Source organism: Chaetodon auriga, chromosome 1 (assembly GCF_051107435.1).
Source record: "Chaetodon auriga isolate fChaAug3 chromosome 1, fChaAug3.hap1, whole genome shotgun sequence".
Lineage (NCBI taxonomy): Eukaryota > Metazoa > Chordata > Actinopteri > Chaetodontiformes > Chaetodontidae > Chaetodon > Chaetodon auriga.
The window spans coordinates 8,051,179-8,071,550 of record NC_135074.1 but is presented as its reverse complement, the minus strand read 5'-3'; the positions used below and the strand labels follow the sequence as shown (position 1 = coordinate 8,071,550).

At 40.9% G+C, this 20,372-nt stretch overlaps 1 protein-coding gene across 4 annotated transcripts in view; it reads right to left on the bottom strand.

The window, feature by feature from the left end:
- ntrk3b (neurotrophic tyrosine kinase, receptor, type 3b) overlaps positions 1–20,372 on the bottom strand; it is a 182,023-nt gene that overhangs the window by 129,470 nt on the left and 32,181 nt on the right. For all 4 annotated transcript variants that reach the window (XM_076742373.1, XM_076742463.1, XM_076742552.1 and 1 more), the window contains exon 3: positions 18,612–18,683. In XM_076742373.1, coding sequence (XP_076598488.1) covers positions 18,612–18,683 — 72 coding nt within the window. The remainder of the gene's footprint in view (positions 1–18,611; positions 18,684–20,372) is intronic.

Here is a 20,372-nt window from a genome sequence, read left to right as displayed (position 1 = left end):
ATTTGGTCACTTCTTTTCACAATTTTTGTGCTTGTGCTGTGGGTAAGAGGGCTACATAGTTAAATGGTATCTTTTTGTCTCTTCTGTTTTGTATTGTATTGTTGATTTATGATTGGGAGTTTGAAAATTGACTGAATTCACTGTGTTGGACTTCCTGGATGAGCTTGATTCACTTTTTAAATTGAATTTATTTTACAAACATTTTCATAATTTATTAAAAATGTTAAAATGTCAAATACTAATTGTGGGAGAATCACGTAGAATCGAATCCGCTTTCAATGTATTGTATTACCACAAATTTGAATCTTTTCTTTGTATAAAATTGTGAAATGTGTCTAGATTGAATTTTCTGAATAGGAAAGACACACTCCACTAAAAAAGGATTAAAAAGCAGAAAGCACAGGGAAAGGAAATTAAAAAGCTCTGATGTGGACAGGGATAATGATAGCAGAATGTTAGTGTGTGCAGCACAGTACACTCATGGTGACATTTATGAGAGAAGGCTCGACTGATTATCAAAGGGTTCAGTGAGTCTTAAGCTGTGATTGCTAACATCACTTCAGAGTCTTTTAGACATTTGGATAGAGGCAGGGAGTTAGCACCTCTGAAAATTATCACTTGCTCGAGCTGTCTCATCTCTGTGGCTGCAATCTGAGGCTGAAATGCAGTGTTTTTCTGTGAAATGTACAGGCTATTTTGAAGATCAATAGATCAATAAAACCATTTAATGAGGAGGCTAAATAATCCATAACCTGCTAGCTTCAAAGAGCACACTTCCTTTGATCACATCATATTATTTTCTCACAGTAACAACATACACAGAAGCTACTAATCAGGATTAAACAATCATGCCAGTGTGCAAAAGCATACTTTGAAATTACACATGACACTGCAGTATTCCATAATACACACTGAGTTGAATGATGCAAGGAAAATATTAAGTTGCAATTTTCTTCATCAACATTGCATTTGCAATTGTAATTGTATTCATTTTTCAATGAATGTAATGACAGGCTGTATGATTTGTAGTCTACACTGTATCAAAGAAGATAAGTTCATCCCAAGACTAATCACAATGTTGATCTATTAATGAAGACCATCAGACAGTAAGAGAAAAGTGAACGTCTATGTTTGCTAGGGCCGTTAATAAATATTCTGCATTTGATTGTGAAAATGGTTCAAACCCATGTGCTTTTTTTTTTTTTTTTTTTTTTTTTAGAAAGAATATTCAAATTTTAGTTTCAATATTCACATTTTTGGTCAATTTTGACAGCCCTAATATGAACATACCTTGTTTTCTATAAACTAACCTACTAATTAAGCCCATATGTATGAAGAAACTGCAGTAGTTTTATACTTGGAATCATTTAATACCATTCAAACATAAACATGACATTATAAAGCGATGTTGGGAGAACAGCTGCATAGTCTCCCATTCATGATAATAACAATGACAAACTGGCAGCAGGTCTGTGTGCTGTCGCTGCTGAAGCTAATGTTAACGTTCACACACAGGACTTTGACAGCGATAAGCATTAAATGATGACATGATGTGCTTTCAAGTTTAAGGTGACATTCTTCCCTCAACATCTGTTGTTTTTTACATGCAACAACTGCAGAGCTATCTGTTACTTCTGTACCTAACTGGAATCGACATGAGGCAATCATGCAGATGATTAATGCAGACCCCAACCCTCAGTTGGTATTTTTTTAATGGAAAAAAAAAACAGCTCAAAAATCAAAATGATTCTGATTAACGTTTCCTCTTCAGTAAAACATTTTTGGCCGAGTGTAAATAGATCAGACACTGACCAGCAGAGAGCATTAACAAGACAACGTCAACAGTTTCATTTTATTGCCAACTCTCAGAATTAAAGTTGATTAACCACAACTGAATACATTTGCTGGAGACAGTTGTCAATGTAGCCAATTAAATTAACAGTTGCTGTCAAGTGCAACAGCTTGTTAAGACATCGTTGATTATGTAGGTTATAATTAAAATCGCCACTCTTTTGAAAATTACACTCTTCCGAATCACGATTTTGACTTTAAACTAATACTTCTTCAGCACAGTACAAACAAGATGATTATGGCCAAAACTGTGGTAATCAATTGTAATTATTCATCATTATATTTGGAAACAAAATGATTTTTTCCCCCCAATATGTTATTAAATGATGACATCTGTGGTTCTGTGAATCTTGAGAAGTCTGAGAACTGAGAAGTGTGGGGATGGAAACAGGCTGTAACTCCAAACAGCCATCTTATCATCCTCCCTGGATACACAGAAGGGAAAAAAAACCTTATTTCCTTTTTCGCATTATCAAAGTCGGTCTCCTCTATCTGTCTCTGTCACAGGGAAATCAGCCCACTACCACAGTCTCACAGCACCACAGAGCATCCGTGTATGATAGGCCAAGGGGCTCCATCCAGAGGCCAGGCGGCGGAGCCACAGGGCTGGGGAGAAAAGGCCTGATCCTCACCCCTCTGTGGCACAGTAAATAGCAATCTGCGCGGCTGAAATCCTCATCCTCTTGTCCAAACACATCTGAGGGTTCCTCGCCAGTGTCATTTGATTGACAGCGCTTGTGTCGAAGGGCTTGGCGCTGTGTACACTGAATGTCAGGCCTCAGCCAGACAACTGTCTGTCAGTGCACAGGTTGTGGAGTGAGTGGCGAGTGATGTGGGAGGATGGAAGGGGGTGGAATTGAGCGGAGAGGAGGGAGGCTGGGGCAAAGTGCTGCCTCAGGAATCAGAGACCCTCATGTGGCCTGCGGGATTTGGCTGCCTCAGAGAAGAGCTGCTTTTGCTGCTGCTGCTGCTCCAGCTTTTCATCTCAGGCACTGGCAGACACACAGTTAGTTAACACTATGAGAGTGGAGCACGATGACACTGCATGTTCGACCCCTACGCTGCAACTTGAAAGCACTCCAGCGTCTTGGCTAAGAGAAGGGAGCGAAGCAGACAAGCTCCTGCACGCTGTCTAAAACCAGTCCTTCACGAAACAACTATTTTTAGCTGCTGTGTAAGCTCAGGTAAAGAAAATGTCTTGTCTCGATCATTTTTCCCCCTTTGGATGTTCAACACTCAAGAGATCAAAAACGACGTCAGGAAAGTGAAGGCAGCGAGGTGAGGATGCAGTGAACTGTCGGCGGGAGGCTTGAACTTGAGGAGGTAGGAGAAAGCTCAGTGTTACAGACGCGATCGATCCAGTCACGGCAGTTGACATGGAGTCCCTTGCGACTAAATGTCCTGTACTGCAGATTAACTGAAGCCATTATTCCTGTGGCTCACTGCGACCCACAACCACCCACTGCCGTCTCAGGACCAGCACAGCCGTCATAAAGCATTAGGCTCAGCCAGAGTGCTGTGATTACGGATGCAAAGATCGCCCACACAGCCTGGCCACTCTATGTCTCTCTGAATGGGCCTTGAGGTAAAGGCCTCCTTCTCCCTTAGTAGTGCTTTCATGCCTAATTTCTCTGTTTTTCTTGCTCTCTCTCCTGTCATTATCTACCTGTGGCCTATGTCTCACAGTTGCTATTTCCAAATCTCTCTTTCTGTCTGTCTTGATTACTCAGTTTCTTTCTTTTTCACTCAGTTTTCAGGCTTGGCTTGAGCCAGCTGCTGCATTTCCGAGGAATGCGTTGCTCCCACATCATTTTGTTGGTACGTTGACTGAGTTAAGCAAGGAGCTTAATGGAGATCCTCAAGAAACGCTGAGCAACACACACACATGCACACACATACTCTCAAAAATACATTTGCAAAAACACATTTGCACCTTACGTTCACTGAGTAATTTAGTCTTAAAGATGTACTGAGTGATTTTGGACCCCTAGGAGGATGACAGTCGCAGAAAAACATTTTTCAAGGATTTGAAATCATTTCAAGTGGTTTTGGTAACATTACTCTCTAAAGTAGCTGCTGAGATCTGGAAGAGCTTAACAGTAGCCAGACAGTGCTTGAAAAATGTGGTCATACTGGGTTCAATTAAACCCCCAGGTTAGCCAAACTTATTTGGAACAGATGATGAGGATGAACAGTGAAGTCATTACCGATTAAGTTATCTATTAAGATGTGGGCAGGCCCAGTTTCTCAATGCAATAACAGATTTTTAGTGACATTATGGTTCGGCATAATGTATATTGTTTTACTGTTGGTGGGCTAACAATGTTTTCATCTGAATATGTTTTAGCAAATGTTGTGTTAATGCTGTTCCCAGATCTCAGCTGAAAGAAAGCTACAAAATAATACAGGATGCAGGAGCATGCAGGAGTAAATAGTGCATTTGTTGGGGACTATTTTTAGCTGCGGATTAATCCACTTTCTTTTTACTGTAGTATTTGAAGCAGTAGGATGGTGAATGTAGGAGCGACTCAAAATTAAATGGAGTGGAATAAAGGAACATGTCACCCAATGCAACGGTGTGGATAATTTGTTTTGGAGGCGTTGCATGTCATAAGATGTCATTTGTAGCTAAAGTCATTATTGGTTTCGTTTTTTTTAAGGGGTTTGTTGACAATGAGCAAGATATGGAATATTGCCATACTTATCCTTATTGGCCCTGATATTTTCCAACATGGATTTGGATGGCATGGACAACAGGGCAGACAGGAGACAGGACAGGAACATAACCCTCATGGCTATGCAGACGCAAAAGGAGAATTTGAGCTTTATGGATCGCAGCACATCTTGTGAGTCAGCCAGTAGACGGGCCCTTTGGCTTGTCTGACAAGCCTCCCTGTTTGACAAAATACTAGTACACTTATGCATATTATTATTATTATTAGCTGTCCTCCCTCAACATCAGCCTATCTAGGGTCTGTACAATCTCTGCCTGGCCACAGAGCTTATTCTATAGATGAACACAACCAGTATAGACCTACAGCACGGACCGAAGCACTCTATTCACAACCAGCGAGTGTCCCACTGGTCAAGTCATGGCAGATAGTCAGCTGGAGAGCAGCAGAGCATCTCTCCCTGCAGCCACGCAGCTAGCAGATACCATGCTCCATGACACCGCTATCAGAGGGTGGCAAGCCTCAGTGTTTGTGTTTACAGTGAGATTAGCCACACGCACATCCAAGCATCCGAGCATGAGGATGGAATGTAAATTTGAACTCAGTATAAATTTATGAATGTGCTAATTCAATTTGAATTGCTTGTTTGCTCTCTCAAACCTCCATGTCTGGGAAATAAGCCTTGCAATATGCCCTGTTTAACTGGCGCATCTAATGTGTTCTTCTCTGTTGTTGAGTTGCAGGGTTTTTTGTTTGTTTGTTTTCAAGAAAAATTCAATTTTTTCCTTGCTGGAAAATATCATCAATCCAGAATACCAACTGGAGACCCAAGCAGTCTGCATTATCAAACATCGGTGTGATTCATCTACTGTAGCAACGAAGCAGCTGGCACAGCAACAAGTCCCATGGTCCGTTTCCCACACTAAAGAGTGATTTCATGCGGTGCATTGTGGGTGGTGAGGTTTTTCAAAATGGCGGGGGTGGTCTACTACAAAATCTAATGTCAGAGGGAGATCCTGAAGTACCCTTCACCTCCCCATCAGCTATCTTCCAAAGTCACATGGCTTCAGCCCTGGCAGAGCAGTGGGAGGCCTGTGGGAGGGAATCAGATCCACGCAACCTTTTACCCGCAGAGCAACGCCAACTTCCAATTTAACAACCTCAGAAAGCAGGAACACAACCACACAGAGCACAGTGGGCAGGAACCGCTAGAGTGTCATCACAGCTGAACTGCTGTTGATTCAAGGATAGATTCTGCAGCAACGATGAGCCTCCAGTGTCAGAATATAAGGTATGCACCCAGCTTAACAGTGCATATGCATTATTTTAAATGAAGGCTCACGGGAATGAGCAGCGTCAATCTCCAAAGGGTACAGCCTGAATGTAGGAGGAAGTCCACCTCCAGAGCAAAGCTAAACTGAGAAAGGACAGGATGGGGAGAAATAAACAGCCGTTATGCATTTCTTAAAGAATTCAAAGTCATGCGGTGACGCCTACGTAAACAAAACCTTTACGATAGCCCACGTTACTGAATACACTTTTACAGCTCTGTAAACACAGCTGAATAGTTATTTTAATGCATTCTGTATTGCCATAATTTCAGAAATCCAGAAACAGATGGAAATATTGTCCTCTAGGAGAGTAGTAGTAGATATCTGATAGTGGAGTAGTAATCACAGTGGATGTATTTTAATGACATTCTTTTAATCTTTTTCTATTCTCTAACATGTACTTTGTTTATTAATGAATTATACGGACAGATTTTGATTTCAGGAACTGCAGTTACCTTCTTCAAAGAGAAATATGTTATATGTATTAAAGGGAAAAAAAGGGGGGGCACTAGTTTAAACTGCTACAACCAGACACGTGTTTGGCTTGCTTTAAAAGCTGCACTTCAAAAGATGTCTTATCATAAGCTGGCATAACACGGCTTTGTTCACATCAAGTCACATCACACATACATTGTAAATGAAAATAAACTGAAATAACACCCAGTGACAGCCTGAAACAGCTCCTGAATAGCAGGTACATTACTTGTTAATAAAGGCTCTAAAGCTGGCCCAATCGTTTTTTGTTTTTTTTTTTTCCCCAGAAGAGAGAAACTGCCTCTTAACAGCACCCTGCTTCATTTTCATACTGTTACATACACTCATCAGAAAGAGCTCCGCTGAACAACTGAACATCTCTAATGAAGCATTTGCATAGTTTAAGTCTGTCTCACCACTTCCTCCCGAACTTCACTAGCTTGTCAGGGTTTCAAATGCAGAATCCACTTTTCTGACGACGTGACTATTGCCACCTCAACTTGTTCATACCACAGTGAAAGGTGACGGTGTCATGAGCAATTCTGTTTAGATGGATTTGATTGAGGTAAACTATCTCCTCTCGCCTTTGAGTCCAGGTAAAAAGGAAGCATTAATTACGCACTTAACAATTCATCTTTCTACCCCAGTGAGTGTAGCACCATCACTGCAGAACTCATCTTAGAGAAGAAAGGTCTCAGATTCAATCCCTTTAACTGCCAATGAGTCAAAAAAGCACTATATTTGGTAGAGATGACCTCCAGCATTACGGTGAACCCTTCCTGCTTCCTCTAGGTTAGAGCATCCTCTAACTGCCCTGACTGTGAATGTAAGATACTTGACACAGACAGTATATCAGGTTAAAGCATTCATTTACACCTTGAAGATCAGCGCTCTATTTTTATGTGCCTGTGGAGGCGCCAGGCAGAACACTACATAGTCTGCAGGTGTCATCTGGATAACCGTTTTATCTCCGAGTCAGCCGCTGCCTGAAGTGAACAGGCTACCTGAAAACCTGAAGAAGTAACTCTTTCAAAAAGACACAGAGGAGAAGGAAGAAAGGGAAGTCTATTTTAAAGGAATGCCGAAGAGAAAGCAGAGAGTTTAAAAGCCTCGACAAGGTAAACAGAGAATAATCAGACTTCTAATTAAAGGTGGTTTCAGGCGAGCTGGCCAGCTGACCCGGGTAGGAAAGTGACATTTAGGGATAAAAAGAAAAAAAAAACAAAACACGTAGCCGGGAAGATTTAATGAGCGAGAGTCTCTCCACTTCCCTCTCCCTGTAGGGAGTGACCTTTCCGACTCCCTGGTGACATTGTTCCCTCCAGATTTATTGGGCCTCTCCCTCAGCTGCACTGGAATAAAGAGAAGAGTTGCCTCACCATCCAGACGCTGACCTTTAATCTGACACAGGCGGGGACAAGCACGGCGCACAAAGCCCAGCCGGCCAGCAGCATCAAATAGAAAACTGGACCCAGCAGTGGCAGAAATAAGTTGAAAGCCTAAGACCTTGTAATGGCGCCTTTGTTGACTTCATTTCCACCTGATGCCTTGTGTGCAAGATAAATGTGTGTGAGATGAATGTCATAGTAGCAGTAGCAACAACACTGAGTATTCATATCCAGGCCATGGAGCCATCAAAGCGAGCAGCAGAACAGGAAGTGATTGCTGAAATGACACTGAAAGGTCTCCCGCTATCTAGCAGCCCGCTATTGTCTTTTAGTGTTTATCAGAGGTATATGTCACTCTGCCTCATATTACATGGAATTTGCAAGTCTTAAAGTGATAAATTCGCTATATACATGAAAGTATGCTCATTTGTTTAGTGAGATGAGAACAGTGATACCACTTTCATGTATGCTGAATATGAAGGAGCCAGTTAGCTTAGCTCAATCCAAAGACTGTTAAGAGGAGAAACAGCTAGCCTGGTTTTGTCCAAAGGGCAAAAATACACCTACCAGCAATTCTCACAGCGAGTAAAACCACAGCTTGTTCACTGATTAAACAACTGAGACACATCATGTTCAGTAATGAGCTTTGAAGGTGGTAATAGGTGTCTTTTTTTAATGTTTGGACAGAGAGAAGCTACTTTGTAATGAGTGGTATCCATCTTTTCATCTGAATCTGTTCAAGACAGCAATAAGTGTATTTCTCAAAATATTATACTACCATTTTGGACTGAATATGCACATTTTTTTTCTGTGGGTTTTTATGACATTCAGGAACTAGACAATTACCAATTCACAACAGCAGGTAATCATTCTGAGGGGAAATCGTACTAATGTAACACTAGTGTGGTTACTCCTAGCTTAATGTTGCTAGGCTCAGTCCATTTATAGTTTTTCTTTTGGAGTTAATCACCCTTAGAGGTGTTTAGTTAGCCCACTTTAAACTACAGGGGTATCTGATGGCTTGTGTAACATGTTTTGCTGCCATAGAAAACAAGTCAAAATAGAACCCCAGCATTTTTATTGTAGAAACACACCAAACAAACTCATCTGTCAATCAGCAAAGAATTACAGCTGCCACATAATGTCATGATGAGGAGTTGAAAAGGAGAAGAAGACAGTGTGAAAAATGCAAAGTGCAAGATAAAACCCTCCTGATCATTTCAAGAGCCTGACAGGAGAGTACGTGACTTATGGACATGCAACATGATTTACTGGAAGTATTAAATGTCTACATTTTGGGGGAGAAAACGCTTTGATGATGAAAACCATCTTATCCTAACAGTATTTCAGCATATTTCCAATGCTACTCTCATTTTGTTTCATGTACTCAACAAATATTTTTCCAAAAACAGGTGTTGGAAAACGGTTGTCTTGTAATCGACATTGTTGTATATTCAGGTCAATATATTTCCATTAAGGTCCGAGGAACAAGCAGGCCATGAGTCCTGGCAAAGTGAGTCAGGTTATGTGAGGGGTCATTGGTCAAGTACTCATACAGTTATCACAGAAAAAAATATTTGTGGATGCATGACCTCTCCCAAAGCCTCAGCGAAAGTGATGCATTTTAAACTGCTGGGGCACTATGACTCTTTTTCAATGACAGGCATCCTCTGCCTGCCTGACCAAGCAAAGCAAGGTCATATCACCACTGCTCAAAGACTTTTAAATGTGCTAGTGTGGGAGAGACCTAAATGGAACAGGCTACAATGAGCAATAAATAATAATGATTTAGTAATAATGAGGTTAACCCAGTGCAGTCCCATCGCCATGCTGAGACAACACAGTGGATTCATGACAAAGAAATCTCCACAGCAAAAGATGACGTCCATTTACCGTGATCATTGGCATGGTGGCAATGCAGGATGCAAGATGTACAGTGTGTGCTCTCAAAGACCATCCTGAAGGAGATTAAAGGTTCATACTGTTACTATTATCTAAATACATTTCACAAGGGTCCATTGTATCTCCGCCATCAATTCAACACATTCAGCAAGCTCCTATCACCAATCGGAAGCTACAAATCCTGAAAAAGGAAAGAATCGGCAACGACAATGGAGCTGAGGCCACCAAATCTCTGCAGAAACACTCTGAAAGGTATTATTGTGTCACTGATTAATGGGAAATAATAGTGGGTGTGGTTGTTTTACCTTTCTGTTATGCTTGCAACAAAGAGATCAGGAACTGGGTGCTTAACTAATTTGTGTTCAGCGAACAGATTACCATTTTTAACAATCATTTAACTGAATGTATCATTGAAGTCAGCAGCAGTATTTAGTTATTTCTTTAAAAGCCATCTGTTAATGTCTATTTAATCATCCCAGTGAACAACACTGTGATTTAGTTACATGGGTTTCTTTTCTTTGAGTAGAGCTGTACTTAACGGAGAAGCAGAGGGTGGGAAAGAGAGGGAAAGAAAGCACAACGGCTAGGATTAATCAAAAATGACAAACAGTCACATAAAGGAGATCATACAGCCACTTTAATTTGACCAAAATTAGATGGTTGTGCTTGTCTGAATCCGTCACCTGGCCAAGGGGCAGCGTTACAGTACGACCACAGCCACTGTATCCAGTCCAACTCTCAATAGCTCAGTTGCACATCTTGCACTGCCTGTAATATTGTAGTCGTAATAAAATTGTATTTTGCATTACAGACATTATCTTCTGTCTATATAGAATTTTCTTTATTGGATCTCTGAAGTGAATATGCAGCTCTATAAACTCAAGTAAATATCACACAACAAAATATCCACTCAATCCACAATCACTAAAACTTCAGTTATACAACGCTGTTTCTCAAAAAGTTGGGTGCTGTGTCGCTGTGTAAAACATAAATTAAACAGAATGTGATCATTTGCTAATCCTACTCCACATATACTCAATTGCAAACAGCAAACAGTATATTTGTTTTCTGGTAGCTGTATGTTCTTCCACACATGTGCAAATAAATCTGAGCTTTGCAAGTCCAAAAGCAGTTTGGTGGCGCACATTTGTAGCCGAGGGAGCAGAGGTGGGACATGCAGGAAATAAAATATATACAAGACTGCTTGTCTACAAGTCTTGACATCTCATCAGTCATTGATGGTACTGTAGATGTCCTGACTCTGAGTATGAACTGTGCAAAAACATACTGATTGTTCCTTTAATGTCCCTTCACGGTACTAAAGAGGTTCAAGGCTGTTTCATTAGTTTCTCCAGTCAACACAATTGGCGAGATGGGATTTGTTTGCTGAGTCACTGGTGCCATGGAGACAAGCACGGTAATATGTTCACTTGATGAATGGTGTTTTTAAAGATATCCCACAGAAACATTTTCATAATGCTTGAATAGAGAAAATCATTTATATTTATATTAATCAAAACGACATAATGAAAATAATAATAAAACATTAAGCATTTATGGATTAAGTTAGCAAACACATTTTCCTGACTCTGTGACGCCAAAATTAACCAAAATGTTTGAACATGCTACAACAGCAGATCTCAACTCAGACACAGTACCCCAACCCCCGGCCTCAACTCAGAGCCTTGGCAGCATGGTTACAGTACATGACTACATATGACTTACATGCTACGATCACATAAAAAATACCCCTCATTTCCTCATATAACTGATTTTGATCTTGCTTTTCGGTTTTAAAATGTCAGGTTATAGTTATAGTTTCTGGGACACAGAGATGGTCACAGACAAGGTAGGATCTTCAGCGTTATGTTCCTAATTACCTGCTTTTACGTGCCCGTCTGGATTGTGTTTATTGTGTGGGTGTGGGTCTTGGAACATCAGCTTGTAACAATATCATAAATCACTCACTAGAAAAGCATCAGCTAGGTGTTTAAAAAGTAAATATTGCATTGTGTTGATTTGCTGTTTGCAACTTGCAAGCACATTAATTCAGAGTGTTGCTCAAATATTTGTGTCATGAGTGTATGTTACACAGATTTAATACTGGAGAGTCAATCACGTACTGGAGCTTTGTACAGCCTTGAACAAGTTATTATGCCATTCAGCTGTTACTCTCATCTGAGGTATTTTAGTAGAAAAGGACACATCAGCAGGCTACACAGTGAACATATTGGCTGCAACATGGAATAACTCTGCATCTCTTTTATGCACCAACATCCTGCTGATCAGAGTAAAGTACTCTCTCAGAATATGGTCTCATTTATTAGGTTTATTTTGGGCTCCAATAGAATATAGTGGTCCTACAGAGGTCACCTCAGAATGACAGCATTGATGCTTTGACATTAGCCGGTTTGCTTGCTTGTTTATTTGTCTGTTTGGCTCAATGTTATTGCTGTGGTATGTTTGACACAGCTTGTCTAAATAGTTCATGTAAAACCTTTCCTTGGTTTTGTTTGAATTATTAGGCACTGCATTGACCTTAACTTTTTTTATTTCTTCCATTTCCGTTTCATTTCTTAACTTCCGATCAGTATTAGTGGTTACAGCAAATTCAAGTAAAGTTGAGGAGTTCATGACCTGGCACCACCACACCACTGCAGCGGATATTGGATTAAAAATGACTATATTTGGCACAAAGTTACGTTCTGTGTTTGCTAGCTTTTAACTCGCTCAACCAGCTGTCAGTACGACCATGCAGGTTATTACATCATGAACATTATTTGCAGGGTTCTAACAATTAAATGTGAATCACAATACAACTTTTCACTCAACTATGTAATTAATAATATACATTTTATTAATGATATATTTATGAATAATCAGATTGTTGCACAATAAAAGCCCATGTCTGGGAAAACCCGGTTGTGTGTAATAGTGCATTAACTAACCAGATGAGTATCCACTGTGTTTTGAATGAAAAATGGTGTATTGATATATTTTCAACAGCCAACCTTAAACAACCTGAGTTATCATACTTTAATAAACACGCAATTTAACACAAACACCAACACATTAAGAACAGTCACAATGACTATATTATAACAGCAGCATAGCTGATCATGGCAGACAACCCCTATGTAAATAATAGTCAGTCTTTGTTAAACTGATGTAGAATGTAAAAAGGTTAATTTTCTTTCAGCTCTAGCAGGAAGTTAAAATACAAAATGATATTGGGGCCCGTCCTTGTTGCTGACATGCATGAGGTCAATATCAACAGTCAATTGATACAGTTAATGTGACAGATCTAGTGTAATTCACTGTTCAGTAAGCACCACTCCCCTCACTTACTGTGACTACACTGTCAAGCTTTCCATTCTCGCATGACACGTACTGCAGATTCTTAGAGAACGATGTGTCTTTGATTTCAGACCAATGTAAACAAAAAGTTACTTACATATTGTAACTCCGCATTTGATGAGTATGGGTATAGCTCTGTAATGCCTCAATCAGACTACAAGAATCTAGCATGATTTTGAGACGATTTTATCATAGCTGACCAATTAAGATAAGATAAGATAAGACTTTATTGATCCTACACTGGGGAAATTAAGTTGTTACAGCCAGCAATTATTAAAAAAGCAAAAACAGCAAAACCAGCACAGAAGGGTCAAGATAAAGATGCCCATAAAAATATTATTGCCAATATTCTTAGGAGAAACCTGCCAGTGCCATATGTTGAATTGCATTTGATAAATACTGCTGCATAAAAAGAACACTGAATTACCAGCACCGTTGCCAATCGTGAATGACAATTGGCGTCTATTCCCGTGTCGTGTGACATGCTAAACAACCTGTCATGCAGCATCCCAGACGCCCCACAACACCCAATGACTCCCCAACACAAAGACGATCATGTAAGAATTTTTTTGTCTTGACATGCCTGGTGTGACATCTTCCACGACATGTTCCATTTACCACTCAGGTGCTCTGTTCATAGCGCAGATGTGGCGCAGAGGAGGAGGGGGGATGCTGAGGCTGCTGCTGTCAGGCAGGACAACGAAAGAGAGGAAAAGTCCGTTGAGTTGTGGCAATAGTACCCCTGTCCATTCAACATTTTCAGGAGGGAATACCAAGACTGAGTCAAAAAAGACAAATGTTGGCAAGTCATAGCTGAAGCTCTTCATCAGCTGGTGAGCAGCTGGCTGTGCTGTCTGAACATTTTCCCCGGTCCTAACTGCAGGAATACGCTTATTACTAATTCCAGATCTAACGTTAAAGTAGTCTGTTTGATGCGGCCAACATAGCCAAGCCTGCTCCTTGTAGAATAAATAAAGATGGAAATAGATAGAAACGTGAAACTCATTGTACCTGTCCTAATTGTTATCTGGATGCTACACAGTAGATGTACAAATAATGAATTCTTTTCTTTTCTTTTCTTTTCTTTTTGTTTTTGGCTATACAAGATTGCCCGCATCACAGACAACACTTCTGTCAGTTTGACTGGCAGTTGCTTCACCGCCTTCCCAATGACATCTGAACTTGTGCCTGATCATGAATAAGACAGGCTGTGATTAGTTGGGGTATTTCATGTAGTCTTACCAGTCACCCAACCAAGACATGGCAAGAGTTTATGGCACTGTGATCGTTAGATCTGACAAGGTGACCATTGTCAAAGACAAAAAAATCGTGTAGTCTTATCCGTGCATAAGAGCTGTCACAACTGGGTTTATCACTGTGCATATGTATTGTCATGACAATTTTCTGTCACATCACTGCACACTGTCTGTGAAGATTCTCATTCATTCAGGTCATGGTACTTCTAAGTGCTTCCAAAGGCTAATCGTTTGAAAAAGGACTGAAAGAAGCCATCCATGTCAAACTGGAAAGACCATCACTGAACTGAGGAGGTTGTCTAAAACACCACTTATCAGCCACTTACAATACAGTCCTGAGGTCTCTCATCAGGCAACTTAACAGCCATTCACACCAGGACTCATGTGAGTCACATTATGGGCAGGTGGGCCAACGACCCGCCCATTCTCACCCATCAACACCTATTGAGCCATCAACACCATGACTCATGTGACCCTAACAACTCGCATGATAGCTGGGCGAAGCTATCATCCTGCAAGAGGATAAATGCCTGGGACTTCACACCAGTCTTTTACAACTGAAGAGCAGGGGGCCTAAGTCTTGGAGGGCTATGCCTGTACTCATAGAATCTGGAGTTACAGGGCATAACTAAAGTTCTATTTCAATTAGGCTTTGCCCTCTAAGAGCTGACTTTATGGGTTAAGGTTTGCTGTAGTTAATGTAGTCAGGGCTCACTGTGACACCAAGCTCCACAAGCAGAGGACATTCAGTAGTTCACAACCTTGTAATCACAAAGCATAACACAATAACCAGTCGAGCCATAAATAACACCATCTCACTCCCCTCACACAGTAGTGCCACCACAGAAATGCAGGATGTTGATTATGTAGTGTAACACTCCAAATGCCGCTGTGCAGATGTCTACCATTGTCATCCAGCTAAGGTGGGCTGTCGATGACGACAAGGCACTTGTGGCATGCGCTAAGACGCGCTGCAGAGGCTGCACTCCCACCACACTTAAGCTTTTTGTGATGGCATCGCACAGCCAGTGAGACAAACGCTGTTGTGACAGAGCCATGCCTCGTCAGTGACCTCTGTAATGAACAAACAGCTGCTGTGTCTACCTGATTTTTGCTATGCATTTAAAGTAGAGATAAAGCGTACACTGGGCTCAGTGAGACACTTCTTCAGCCTTGTATCATTGAGGTGGGGGAAAGAACCTCTGGACGGAAATAATTCTGGACTGAAATGAGTTTGTCGGTGTAAATGAAGACTTCAGGTGTAAATGAGGGATTGACTGTGTTGCTGCGTTCCCATCCCCTTTGATAGATAGGCTAGACACTGAGATGAACAGCGCACATAGCCCGCTGAAGGCCTATTACTGTGAAATGGAGGATCATGCTGTCCAGCTGTAACGGTGCATCTTTGTGCCATGGGAGCTGCCACAGTGTTCCCGCCAGCTGCACCATGGTTGGGAACCATGGTTGGTGCCACCAGAATGCATCAGCGCCAGAATGACCACTAGATTTTCCTTCTGAATGCATGCTAAGACACAACAAATGGGAAACTGGGGGAAGCACGTAAAGGACGGCTCTGAGCCATGGACAGTGAGTGAGGGCATCCACTCTCAGTGGAAGTTGTGTCTTGCATACAGAGAGAACCAAAGAGCGCTTTTCTGGTTCTCTTGTGAGGCGAACACATCCACCTTCACCTCCCCAAACTTGTCCCACACCATCTGAACACATGTAGGACTCATTTACCACTTCTTGTGGGACGAACTTCCACAAGACAACAAGTGCACAGCATGTGACACAGCAGCACGCAGTTGGCAGCGCCACCCTGACAGTTGATGTACGCAGCTGCTGTCATGTTATCTGTCCTTGCCACGACAACTCTGTTTGTCAGCAGTTGAGTGTTTTAACGCTTTCAGTGCCATGGACAGCTCCAGACATTTTATGTCGTGGGACAAAGGATACACCCCAGCTGGAGAGACCTGCATCAGTGTACACTGATATTCGTGACGTCGCTCTCCCGATGGTAAAACCAACAGAGCTTTCCACTATCTCAGGTCTGACTGCAGTGAGGTAGGTATGGTCAGCGTTCACTTTTTGTGCTGAATTAGGTTGAGGTCTAGTTACAGTCGAACCACCCCTTGGTTTTTATCTTGTGTAGGAACCCTAAGAGGACCACGATGATGAGAACTGACAATGTGTTTGCCAAATGTTATGCGACAGAGCTCAGGATCAGCTCTCACACAGTAGATATGCTAAATGATACACATGACCAAGCTTTTTTTAGCATAACCTCTGACCCCACAAAAAAATGTAGTATGAAATGCTGCTGGTTTGTGAAGTAACACTCAGTCATTACTATATTAAGCAGGTTAAGCGGACATGTTCATTTTATGTTAGAGCAGACAGACACTGTGCAATCAATTCATTATACTTTTGCCTTTGAAATAGGTTTTGGAAAAGATAAAAAAGAATCACCATCCTAACTCAGAGAATTGCTCTTACTACAGCCCCATGCACACTGCTTCAACATGCAGAGAAATCCAAAATTTGACAGGCCTGCTGCACCTTGTTACAGTTACTAACCTAGGCAATCTCTGTCTAGAGGAGGCATTCAGCGAACTGTCATTGTCAAGTCAAGGTATGCCACACAATTTCAAAATAATGCATGATACATGTATTAAAGCACAGCGTAGAAGAATATTCATTGAAAAGAGAGTGTAACTGGGGAAGCTGTTAATTACAGTCATAAGATGTATGGAACGCAGGAACAATAATGTCTTTAATGTGCTTGATTCAGCCTGTTTTTGCATGAACGTGTGATGAAGAGCTCCAGTCCACCTCACAAAAGAGCAACCAGTTCAAGCGTCTGATGGCCTGGGCTTTGAGCAGACCTGTCTGACACAGACATCAATGAGGTCGGCCTTCTGAGGCCGAGCTTAGGCATAATAATTAATCTTTTTTGACATCACCATCCTCAGTGTCACTTAGCAACCATCCATCTGCATTAACAAGACCACAAAAGAGGCCTGTCATGGACTGTCTGGGGTGGGACTTTCACTGATTACAATGCAAATGCCTCCATGTTGAAGTGAAAATGTAGTGGGGGCTAAATCCAATGAAACTCACTATCTTTTTTTATTTGTGGGACAGTATCTATCACATTTTTAGCTCCAATGTAAAGAGACGTATATTGTATGTAGTGTGATATCTATAAAGGGAGAAAAGCTTTTCACTTTTCTGGAAAGATTGTGGTTTTGATTTTGGCAGTAATTGTTTACATTGTGATGATCACTAACTGGGGTCTGATTTTCTCTACAATCTTTTACACATTTTGGGTCCCTGCCTCTGTGTAGAAATTATCTTTAGTAAGGGAAAAGGAGGAAGAGACGAGAAGGTTAATAAATCTGTTTTCAGTCTTGCGTTAGCAAATCCATTTTCTGGAGAGAAAATAAAAGTGAAAGGGGGCATTTGAATGATCTTCATTAAATGCTGATGAGCTTGATTAGTTCCACCAATCACCTAACTAGATAAAGAGACAAACAATACCAAATTTTAAAGACTCAAATGCCCAAAAGTCAGCTCAGAACACAACATAAATTTAATAATCAAGCTGGTCCGTTCTGCCTCACTAACAGACAAGACAAATACTGAACTGACTGAAGCAACCACATCATAAACTACTGCTTGCTATCTCTCTCTCTCTCTCTCTCTCTCTCTCTCTCTCTCTCTCTCTCTCTCTCTCTTTCTCTTTCTCTCTCTCTCTCTCACAAACACACACACACACACACACACACACACACACACACACACACAGTGCGAAGTGCACAGATTCAAGCCTAACAGCAGTAATCCACAAACGTAAAGAGAGACCAAACTGCCTCTCAGCTGACAACAGGAAATTGCAAATGGCAATGTGTTCAGGTAAAAGACTGTGACTGAGTTCTTCACCATGTTTACTTCTGGAAAATTGGGGAATAACAGGCTGTCATACGGGGTGACACATCAGCCTTTGTTAAAGAAATTACTTTGTTCTTCACCCAGCTCTCTGATGTTCGGCCTCCTGCACAAATTGTCCATTTGGCGAGTGCAGACTAAATGAAACTGCGTATTTGGCATGTTGCTCTACCGAAGCACAAAGAACCGGGCAGATAGGAATCCAATTATCCAAGGCAAATAACGGATGTTTCATTTAAGATGTGCGGCTGTTGCAACAGCAATGGCAGTGCCACAATTTTCCTGAAGCCAGCGTCTATCAACTGCATCATCTTCTGTCCGACACTAACTCATCTATAGCCGTATAATACAAGATGTCAAGCATTGAGATGTCATAATAAATCTTTTGAAAGCATGGGAAACATGGTTGTCAAAGATAGAATATTTACTCACATGTAGCGTAGGTGCGGATTCTGAGCAAACGCTCGAGGTTGGATCGACTTCAGGTTGCAATTCATGATAGTTCTGAAATGATAAAATACAGATGAAACTGTGAAGAAACACAGAAAGACATCGCTTTTCGTGCGTGGGCACATACAAACACTTGCATACAGTATCGCAGTGTTATGATCATGGAACCGAAGCAAGGCCATTTAGATTTTTTTTTTTTTCCATTTTCCATCCTTATTCTTGGTGCATTTCATTGTGCTTGTGCCTGTTCCTCATCTTGTTTTTTTTTCCCATTATTTTGGTCTGCTTAGTAGAGGCCTCACAAGACTTCACTGCTTCATTATTGTTTCATTGTTTTTTATCTTCTAGTTTGACAATGTTTTGTCATTTGAATAAAACTGAAAGTAAAACCGTTTTTTAAATAAACAAAATCGTGGTGTTGTTGTAAAGAAACAATAATGCTGCACTGGTCCATTTCAAGACATTTTTCAGTCTCTGCTCAGCAGTCCACTGGAACAAATCAGAAGAGTTCCTCGTCTATTCCAATTATTTTAGCTTCAATCTGCATGTGCACACCCTGCGGAGCTGACACTGAAATGGAAATTCACTTTGAACCACCATCTGATGAAAGATTTGTGAACTTGTGCGCCTTCGCTATAAAGGGACTGAAACCTCCGATCATTCTAACACATTTCCTCATTGTGTTAACTTGTATGGAGCGAGAAAAAAAAAAAAAAAAAACTGAATTTAATCCAATCCTCATTTTTGCTGGGGACCCTGTGGATTCCTCTGAAGGACTCTTGGAATTCCCAGTGCCCCAGTCTGGGAAACACTGTTCTGGGCTACAATGGTAATGACTTTTAATCTTGTAATCACAGATGTCTCTCTCCAAAGAAGTCATTGACATCATCAGTGAGTGCCTCATAACACAGTGTGCTGATTATATCCAGCTGTTGGTGCCAATTACCTTCCAGAAGTCTGATCACACCACTGTGGTGTTTGACTGGGACGTTGCTTTTCATCACCCAAAAATTCCCAAGGTGGGGTTCTGGTGCCCCCAAGTATCCTTGAGAGGGTTTATGACGGGTTCCCCAGAAAAATAATAACAATAATTTCACTATTATTTCACTCAATAGAAATTAGCATAAGCGTGGACAAGAATGACTGTTTTGTTTGCTTTGATTATTATCCCCCCAGCAGTGATGACACAAGTAATTACAATTATATTGAACACAACCGTCTCTGTAAACAGCAGTGTTTTGATGTTTGCTGCATTTCATGTAAAGTGTTCAACAAGTTGGAGGCTTTGCTTAAACATGTTTGTTTAAAGGACAGGAATCTTTGCGTCATTTAGTTTTCTGAACCACACAAAGAACCGAGTGACAGGCCGCAACCAAACATTTCTTCATTTGAAGGGCGCTTCTGAAATGTCTTGGAAACTCTGCACCACTGCTAATCTTCTCTTCTTTAAACATATAATAATCAGATATCTACCAAATAAAAATGAGATAAAAGATGAGATAAAATTCTACTCAAACATGCAAAGTGTTAAGTGTCTTTATAAAAGCACATATTTTAGCACAATGATGCACCAAAATAATAGAGATGAGTCTGGTCACAGTCTATCTTTTCTTATTGGCAAAAAAAGAAAAAAAAGAAAAAAAAAAACATCAGACATCAGACAGTGGCGCTGAATTGATTCTACTAACAAATATTTCCTGTGATATATTTTACTCCTCTGAGTCACACAGCTCCATCGTTGTC